This window comes from Montipora capricornis, chromosome 7 (genome assembly GCF_036669925.1).
Source record: "Montipora capricornis isolate CH-2021 chromosome 7, ASM3666992v2, whole genome shotgun sequence".
NCBI lineage: Eukaryota > Metazoa > Cnidaria > Anthozoa > Scleractinia > Acroporidae > Montipora > Montipora capricornis.
In genome coordinates this window covers 34,817,875-34,827,874 of record NC_090889.1, presented here as the reverse complement: position 1 = coordinate 34,827,874, position 10,000 = coordinate 34,817,875, and the positions used below count along the sequence as shown (strand labels likewise).

At 41.0% G+C, this 10,000-nt stretch overlaps 1 protein-coding gene across 1 annotated transcript in view; it reads left to right on the top strand.

Annotated features, from left to right (window-relative positions):
- The window catches only part of LOC138057027 (TNF receptor-associated factor 4-like), a 13,142-nt gene extending 8,179 nt beyond the window's left edge, over positions 1 to 4,963 (top strand). Inside the window, exons 2-3 of the mRNA XM_068903031.1 lie at positions 390 to 1,157; positions 1,900 to 4,963. Coding sequence (XP_068759132.1) covers positions 475 to 1,157; positions 1,900 to 2,377 — 1,161 coding nt within the window. The 5' untranslated portion in view covers positions 390 to 474 and the 3' untranslated portion in view covers positions 2,378 to 4,963. The remainder of the gene's footprint in view (positions 1 to 389; positions 1,158 to 1,899) is intronic.
- The last annotated feature ends 5,037 nt before the right edge of the window (positions 4,964 to 10,000 follow it).

The following is a 10,000-nucleotide window of genomic DNA, read 5'->3' as shown; positions in this document are numbered from 1 at the left end:
AAAATGTGATGTGAGAAATCTATGATGGGTACTTAATACCCTGGTCAAATTTCGTCTTGATATGATTACCCTAACTATATCTAAGAACAGGAAATGCTTTTTCGTGTGAAAAAAAGGAGAAACGATTTCGAGCCTTCATTAATGTGCATCTATGCTACTACTACTACTACTACTACTACTACTACTACTACTAACAATAACAATAACAATAACAATAACAAACAATAACAACAACAACAACAACAACAATAACAATAACAATAATAATAATAATAATAATAATAAGAAGAAGAAGAAGAAGAAGAAGAATGAATCAGGCATAACTTTTCATACTGCAATACATCAAGTCTCAATTACTTTAGTCTAAAAGATGCCTTTTCATTTCACAGTCATTCAGATCTTGCATATGCTGCCGCGGACTCAATTTACTCTGCTGACGGTGGAACTTGGCAGGCGACCGAACAGAGCCAGCTTATGGGGGCAGGTGCTAACCAAGCCAACGGGCTGAGCGACGCTGTTGTGGGAGGAGCTGGACAGACTACAAGGTCGAGCCATTTGAATCAACCCAGTGAACCCACTGATGAACCGAACAACGGACTTGATCAGAGTGGCTCTACTGAGAGAGGTGGAGCAACGAGAGACCAGCGGCTGGCTGGCATGACCATTGAGCAAGCCAGTGGAAGGAACTATCCTGTTATGGGCCTTGACGTACGGCAGGTCATCCCCAATTGGCACGCAGCATCGGAGTTTGTTTTCAGAGTTCCCTCTCGTGAAGGTGCCCAGCAGATCAACTGGTTACCTGGAAACCATGAAGAGGAGCCTGTTGCTGACGAGGCCAATGGATTAAGCGTCCACAGAGTAGAACGTGCCTTGCAGAGATGCATAATGAGCTACCTTGATCTCGTTAATGAAATCAGCTGTCGACCGTATGGGACAGCTGCAAGGGAGGCTCTGCCCTTCCCCATCCAAGAAGATGTGACATGCTTGCCTGTGCAGGAACAAGGTGAAGGAGATGCAGCACCACAGGCGCCAATTCTACTTCCTGATGTTCTGCCAGACGAACCCAATTTAGTGTCTTCCGTGGGGAACGCAGTAAAGCCCACTGTGAATCGCTGCAGTACAGAGAAGATAAAACAATGGAAGCAACAATTAACGAGGCAAGTGACACACCTCAATTACCAATAATAAGTAATAGTAATAGTACTGAGTGGAGTACAATTCAGGGAGTAATCGTGCGAGTGATTTGCGCGCAAGTCCGATTTGAAATTACGAGCACGATTATACCCCTGAATTGTAGGACACGAAATCCTATTACTAATTATTCGTAACTATAACAAAATGTGAGAAAATCATAACAAAATTCGAGGATAAAAAGTCTTTGAATACCTTTTTGTGTGAAAAAGATAAAATTATATTCAATCTGTTTTGCAAACAGCTGGAAAACAGTAAGAAAGGCCCCATCCAAGGGCTTGTGATTGATTCGCGAATAGCGTAGGTGTCCAATTACAGGTATCCAACTACGCAACAAATAGGCCCGCACAGAACCAATCAGATTCGAGAATTTGTAATAGTTACGATAATAATAATAATAATAATAATAATAATGATGATGATGATGATGATAATAATAATAATGACTTCTCGTTGTGTTATGTAAAAAAGTAAAAAACGCTGCTTACTTAGGGGTTGATAGCTGCTTTAAACTAAGTAGAGTGCATATTCAGCCTACGTAAAATGAGGATCAGCAATTTAGCGTAGATAAAAATGGATTCAACCTGACCTCGGATTTGACCGACAACATGGACACCCAATGATGTCAAATTGTGATAAGAACACCAATTAATATAATCTATTTTTCATTTATTTATTTTTTGTTAACGCCTGGAAAATTACTTGCAGGTCAAATCCGCAGACAGCTGTTCTGAAAATGGGAAATGCACAGGGTACATTTTTTATCATGGTAGAGGTTTCTCAACATCGCCGATATGAAACACCTATCCTTAGTGATGCGGAGTACAGTTATCGTTTTGGAAGGTTGATGGGCATCAGAATCTATCCCAACGGTGTTGGCAGTGGAAGAGGAACCCATGTGGCAATTTTCATTCATTTGATGAAAAGCACCTTTGACGATCTCTTAGATTGGCCTTTTGATGGGACAATCACTGTTAGCGTTTTAGATCGGAGATGTTCAAGAGCCCGTAGCAACATCAGTCGGATCATACAAGCAAAGCCTAACTTGTTGGCCTTCCAACAGCCCCATGAGGCCATTTGTCGCACAGGGTATGGCTATGAAAGGTTCGCTCGAATCGAGGAGTTCTTTGGTCCTGGATATGTGAGGGACGATAAATTGTTGTTGAAAATAGAGTTTTCAGGGTAATGATCAATACGTTTACCACGTAATTCAGTATAATATTTCTCTGAAAGAGACTATATTTTTGTTATTGATTGCACGAACGTAGTGCCTAAAACGATGGAAATGACGGTGAAAAGATAATGCTATTTTAACTGCTTAAAAGGTAGAATTGGTTCATACTTTTGAGATGTGCTCACATAGAGAGTCTCACGTAGTTCTACCCGACCTTTTTTTAAAGAAAACTGTTGCCCAAACAAAATAGTGCAATGCGCTATAGGGACCGAATCATTTTCTAAGGCCATAATTGTCCATTTAACTAAAAAAGCCCGGCTGATTTGGCAGCGGCTATACATGTAGCGTGGCTACAAAAACTACTTGAGTAACATCATTGATATTAACTTTACTTGTTTTTGCAATTTGTAGAGGAGTAATATGATCCCTAGCATTTTTAACTTTCTAGTTATGCGCCGATCAAATCGAAATACTCCACCCCCCCCCTTCCCTGGGCAAAAGCACGGGAATTTGACTATCCTCTGTGCCCGGGGAGTGGGGAATTTGACCTTTGCCTGCGTGGGGTGGGGAAAATTGAACCAGAAGTGTCAGGTCTCAAATCATTTTTTTAGGGCGCCGAAGTCGCTGACATTTATAAAACACGTCTTTGGACGAGATGGAAGAGTTTAAAGGAAGAGATGTAGCATTTGTGAGAGATTTGCTTACAAAAAAGGTATTCAAAAGGACGGCATGCATGAGCCGACGACGATTGTTCTTTAGTAGACGAAAGGGTAGGGTATTCGAACACCATTTTGGCCCGAAGGGCGGGAATTTGAACGATCCAATCTTCACAAATTCAAATGCCCGGGCTTTGCCCGGGGGTTGGGGGGAGGGTGAAGTTTTGAGTTGATCGGCGCATTATTTCAGGGAATCGCTTCTCTCAAATAACTTGGGAAACGGGAACGATAAACTGTGTTGTTGTAGTAACAAATAATTTAAATTAGGGCGTATACTAAACAGGGACCCGGGTCCATGGACTACCCCAGTGGATCCGGTCCATGGACTACCCCAGTGGATCCGGTCCATGGACCACCCCAATGGATCCGGACCATGGACTACCCCAGTGGATCCGGTCCATGGACCACCCCAGTGGATCCGGTCCATGGACTACCCCAGTGGATCCGGTCCAATGACTACCCCAGTGGATCCGGTCCATGGACTACCCCTGTGGACCACAACTCGTTTGTAAAGTTACAAGAATAAAACTCTTTAGACGAAAGAAAGAAATGATCCTCTCACTTATCTGGCCAATTTAAGTAGGAACCCATGACTAGGAGCAAACAACTGACATACTCAGGGGTGCGTTACTTTGCGGGGATGATCCGAAAAAGGTCCTTGATCCAAGATCAATAGGATCATGGTACATCAAAGGAACCAAAGAATCCCCTCTGGGGTTCCTTTGATGCCTCATGATCCAAGTCATGTTGGATCAATGATCCTTTTTCGTATCATCCCAAAGAAACACACTGAAAGACTATTTCACGGTATTTTTGCAGACCGATCTATTTTTAGACTACCTTTTCCGCCAAAAAAAAACAAAGACAGTTCCACTTCGGTGACGTTATGACGTCGAGTTGGTTTCTTGTGATTTGTTATGGGACTCGTTAGCGAGAAATTCAATCCAAAAAATAAATCGCTGTCTGTGAAAACGTCGTGATAAAAACATGGGGCTGTGATTCGTTAAGGGATTTTGAGTTAAGCAATTGTCTCTCAAAGTCACCTTTACCACCCATTTGGTGGTTCCAAAGGGATTCGTCTATAGTCCGCGCTTCAAATATACATTGCTTTCATTCATCCAGTTCTTCACAGGAACAAATTGACTTGCTCTTAGCTTCTTAGCTCAGTTTGTAGAGGATTGCACCAGCATCGCAGAGGGTCATGGGTTCGAATCCCTTTGAAGCCACCTGAATTTTTCAGGTGTTTATAAGAGACAATTGCCAGATAAGTGAGAGGATAATTTTCCTCTTTCGTCTAAAGATTTTTCTGCTTGTAACTTTGCAAAATGAGGAGTGGTGGTCCACAGGGGTAGTCCATGGATTCGGGGTCCATGAAGTGGTCCATTGACCGGGTCCACAGGGGTGGTCCACGGACCAGAGGTCTATCTTTTGTACACATCCTTTAAACTGGACATTTGGATTTTCTCCCCGTAAGAACTGGTGAGTTTTTCACATAGTTTTAAATCATTGTATTACTAGCAAATGAAGTTTCCCGTGCTTGTCTGCTTGATTTCCATATTCATCTTAACTGTATTTGTATACCGCATCATTGAGGTGTAGATTTATAGGATAGTATTTATATTGGGCCTTTTTCGATATTTTGCCCAGAAAGAATGATTTTTTAAACGTAGTTTTATAGGTTTTTGGTCATCTAGTTGGCCAGTGAAATTTCGATAAAGCCTACAATTTTTTGTGTTTTTCAGTAGAGATTTTATCTTTTATATCTTATTTATCCTTTTTCGTTGCTTGAGCACATTTGTGCGCACTTGATGTAATTTTTTTGCAATAAACTGGTAATTTCACTAAAACAATTAAGTGATTTAAATTTAAAAGACCTTTTCTTGAGGAGCGCCACACCTTCGTGTTTCCCAAAACGCCCCATTCAGCATTGTGCTGAACTAAATGTCGAGGGCTTTTGAAAAGGTTGTTTGTAAGAGGTTTATTATTCCACTACAAAAATGGTGTTATTTTGCTTCAATTTTATTTGGTAAGGGTTTTTTTGAAAAAAAAAAGCATCATCTGTCCTTCAGGGTGCGTGCAAGCGATGTAAACAGCACAAAAAAGCAGCCAAGGATCTTTATTTGATTGGATAAACAAAATGACGAGTGACAAGCGGTGAGGAGCTAAATTCTCAGGCTTTGCATCGTGTTGAAAACAACTTCTTTCATTGAAAAACTCCCGTTCCGTCTGTATTTGCTCTGTTCTAAACCGGTCAAAGTGTATTACCGTCTGATGTTTTGCGCGTTCTCTTGACCATATATAGTAAAATGGCGTAATAGTGGAATAATAAATGTACTTATTGACTGAGTGGAAGGGCTGGGAAAATATTTGACCCAAGGTCATGGCGTACGGACCGAGCAGACTCTTGCCGAGACTAAGTACGAAAGATTGGGGCTCCATTTGGTGGGTTCCTGTCCGATTTCGTGATGACAATGGTCCGTTTTCGAGAGGTTTGAGAGGTTTGGCATCGTGTTTATGACAAACGGCAGGCTGAATTATTATGGTCATCATCATCATCGTTATCACCATCATCACGTCATCTTCATCATTTTCATTATCATAGTTGATGTCATTTTCGTTATTATCATCATCGTATCACTATCAACCAATCACTAGAGAAACAGACAACAATGATCGGAAGAGCACCAAGGGGAGCCCCTATCTCCACTATTTCCTTGAGTCAACCATTTCCCGAGTAAATTTATTACAAGGAACAGGTTTTTCCGGCGAAATGTATCATATTTTCCTTGACGCTGTGATGGCTGTGTTTTGATCAATGGCTTTTACAACAGTGGGTGTGCTGAATCTCCCAAAGGAGTCGTTCTATAAATAAATCTGCTCAGGAAAGGGTTGACTCCTACGTCAAGTATGGGAGATAGAGGCTTCCCTTGATGACCTCCTGAAAATGATGTAACTTTTACAATCGCTGATCTACGAACAAAAAGAGATTATGACGGATCTTTTGTTTTCGTCCAAAAACATGCATATGGCAGTGATGACGTAACGTGAAAATCGCCTACACCTGTACTGTCATCACGAGTACCTTGTTTGGCACAACCTAACCTCGTTCCCAGGGTCTCTAAGATCCTGGCAACGAGGTTGGGCAAAACCGAAAACCTACAGTAAGAATCGTTTATCTTCCGGCTCCACACACTAGTCGAGGGAGTCATTAATTTGGGGAAGATATTTTGCCCGCTTCGAGATACAAGCAAGACTTTTTTTCCAAAAATCTGGCGTTAATTATTTGCTATGCAAGACGAAAAGAAACAAGCCGCACGTGTGACACGATCGTGTTTCCTCATTAACCCATTGTTTCATTTAAATTTGGAACAAATAACGAAATAACTTTGCATGCTCCTCTGCTCGTTTAATGCCCTACGGGTGCACTTGCGTAGTATTTTATTCTAAAATTCCATGGGATTTACGTGGTTTCTGCAAATGTTTGGTCAAGGAGCTGGGCCGTTACTGGTACATTACGAACGCTTTAAGAACGTTGAACCAATTACTGAAAGACTATGCAAATATACTACGTTCCTAAAAAGACATCGAGAGAAATGGCGTGCACGATCAAACCAGGTGACAGGATGTGTCTTTGCCAAAATCGTGAGTACTTTAGAAAGCTTTGTCATTATTGTTCAAGATAATAGTAATCTTATAGAAGTGATTTTAAGAATTGGTATACAACGGTATACAACAGTATTAAATTCCGTGGGGTTTGCTTTAAAGACATCAACATGCTACATGGAAGCCAAAATTGTCAGTTGGTTATGAGAAAAGGGTCACGTGACAAAAAAGCACTTTCTGCCCACATAACTGATCACTGTAAAAGCAAAGACAACTGTGCTCGATTCTTAAGCAAAATGGAGAGAGTACTTTAACCCTTTCATTCTCAAGATCGAAACGTTTATTCTCCGAACTAGTATCATAGATTTCTTTTTGGGAAGTCATAAGAATTTGGAATTATATCAAGATCGCACCTATTAAGCTGATAATTATCTTCATTCTCCATACCTGTCTGACTGACATTTCATTGAAATTGTGAGAACTTACAAGCTGATCACTCCTGGGGGTCAAATGTTGCGCTATCTGATTTAATGAATGCCCTGTCTGTCAGTGTTTGGTACTTGAAAGCAAACGAATTTGGGAAAAAGCCGCAAGATCCAAATCCGATTTCAGTTTCTTGATCGTAAGCTTTTCGAACTTCTATATTTCTTGTTAAGGTCACGTGCAAACGGACGCAAACGTGTTGGCCAACATTGTTCCAACATTGTTGGGTGTTACATGTTGCGTCTGTTTGCAAACCCTGTTGCATGTTGGTGCGTCTTGTTGTGAAGTTGTCGGCCAAAGTTTGAAACTGATCAAACTTTGTTGCGCTACGCTTCGGCGATTACGGAACAAAAGAAATGTTGGGAGTTGTTGGCTCAAAATATATGTATAAATAAATATTTTGTTGGCTGAAAATATTTCTTTATGTGTACATTTTGAGTCAACAATTCCCAAGATTTCTTGTGTTCCGTGATCGCCGAAGCGTAGCGCAACAATGTGGATCCGTTTGCACAGCTCTTCCAAATGTTGTTGGGACCACAGACGCCCATACATATTGTCTCTATGGTGATAGCAACGCATTAAGATGTTGAAAACAAGATGGCAGCCAAATTTTGTAAGTTTACAAAGTCTTATGGGTCGTATCCTTCCCATGATACACTGCACGTCTTTGCATTGTTGGGGAGTTGTACATGTTGCGTCCGCTTGCATACAAACTAAAAAACTAAGGAGTTGTTGCGTCCTTTTGCACGGGGCTTAAGTCTAACAAGGAAATATGAAACGGAAATCCTATTTGGATCTTGCGCAAAGCAAGCACAAAGTAAACTTGAACCATTTTAACAGCCTGCATTGGACAATGATGAAGACAAACTTGGAAAAGAAAGTCGACAAACATATGAAAATGCTCATCCGAAACTGCTAGGTGACCTTTTCAAGTGCCAAAAATTGCAAAAGTGTCGCCATAACAGATGATTTAGTTCAATTGCTTCTGAAAACTAGTAGAAATGGGCAATTATCCCCGGGGGGGAAGGGGGACTCGATATATCCCTGGGTAATGAGGTGTGGCACGCCCCTCATACCCTGACCCTGTTTAAGACAATTATCGCAGATTTTCCTAACCTGTTTAAGGCAGAATTCCGATTTTTGAAACCCTGTTTAAGACATTCAACCCGAAACCATACCGTAAGAACATTAATTATACCACCTCACCGGGGAAACAATTTCGAGCCATCGATTTTGAGAGAAAAACCCAGACAGCTGATTTGAACAAAAAATATTTGGCAGGGAAAATTCTTGCGTCCTCAGGTATTTTCTACAGCAAAAACACCGCATAAAATAGCAAAGGAGTCGCAAAAACAGTCGTTGTCGTTGTGTCTTTCATCGAATCTTCAAGATAATATTTGCCATTGTGGCTAGCCCGTTTGGTGAATGACATCTGCTGACTTGGACGCGTTTTCATTGGCCATTTATCCACTGGATTCCACAGTTGATGGTGCAAATTATCGGGTCAGCCGGTTTATAAATCCCCGTGTTTCCCTGTCAGGAGGTCATTTGTATCCATTTTCAGCCTTTATCTTGAGGTTGTTAACATTTTGCTACTGGTCTTGAGTGCATCGTTATAAACGCGTCTTTGTTACTGTAAAAAACAGCTGTCTGCAAGAGAAACCACCGAAAGCCTTAGCCAGAATATTTTGACAGGAGGTCTGTATAACTTGAATACATATTTTTTTAGATTAGTTCTCACGCGTGCCACAAGGGGCGTAAAAAGACGTGCTTGTCAACCTCGTGGAAAAAAAACTAATAAATTAACGGTGCAACGCTAATGAACTCTTCCTCTCAACCAGTTAGGTGTCTCAGTTGTTGGAAAGGAAAATGCAAGTAGTATGTGCTTGTGCATTGCTTCTATTGCTGGATTTGGCTAACAAACGGCATCTTGCGGGAAGAAACTGCAGGGAACACGCCGAAATCAGAACTTCTTAACCACGGTAAGTCTTGTATTTGTTATTTGTGTGTCCATTTTAATTGTTGAAAAAAAATTATTTTCACCACAGAGAAAGCAAAATCAAGGCCGTAGTTAGAAATTTTTGACTGGGGGTGGGGGGGCATTACTTACAAAGACAGATACTTTGAGAGGTTAAGGTTTTGTAAACTACTTGTTTTACCAGTAATTTGTGTTTACTCAATAAAGTTGTATTATTAGTAGTAATTAGGAAGCAGGGGTGGCGCACTGGTGAGAGAACTCGCCTCCCACCAATGTTGCCCTGGTTCGATTCCCACCCTCGGCGTCATACGTGGCCCTGGTCAGAGTTTTCTGTCCTTGTCTGAGCCCAATCCCTGTAGTATGGCTAACGCTTACATGGTTTACATGAGTAGAAAACTAGCACTTCACATTTCTCTCCAATAGTTAAATATGTGGGTTAAGTGTGTTGTGGTTCTCTCCTTGCTCCGAGAGGTTTTTCATCGAGTAATCCGGTTTTCCCCCGCCCCTAAAAAACCAACACTGCCAAGCTCCAATTCGATCCGGAATGCACGGACACATTTTGAACGAGCTCCTGAGCGCTCTTAAGGTGTGTCCATGGGTAAAACATGTGACATTTACAGTTACATTTACAAATTATGTGACGTAATATCTCTAAACTAAACAGATTAATCCTATTGAATGTCCTCCAATTGGGATTTCCTTCGAAAATAATACGTATATACAATCACATTGCAAATTTACAAGTTCATTATGACACAGAATCGGCGATATATAAAATTCTTACTAAGGGTTAACTCACGATTTAAAACGAAGTTCCAGTCACTTGCACCAGTTTGAAGGAAATTCATTTATTTC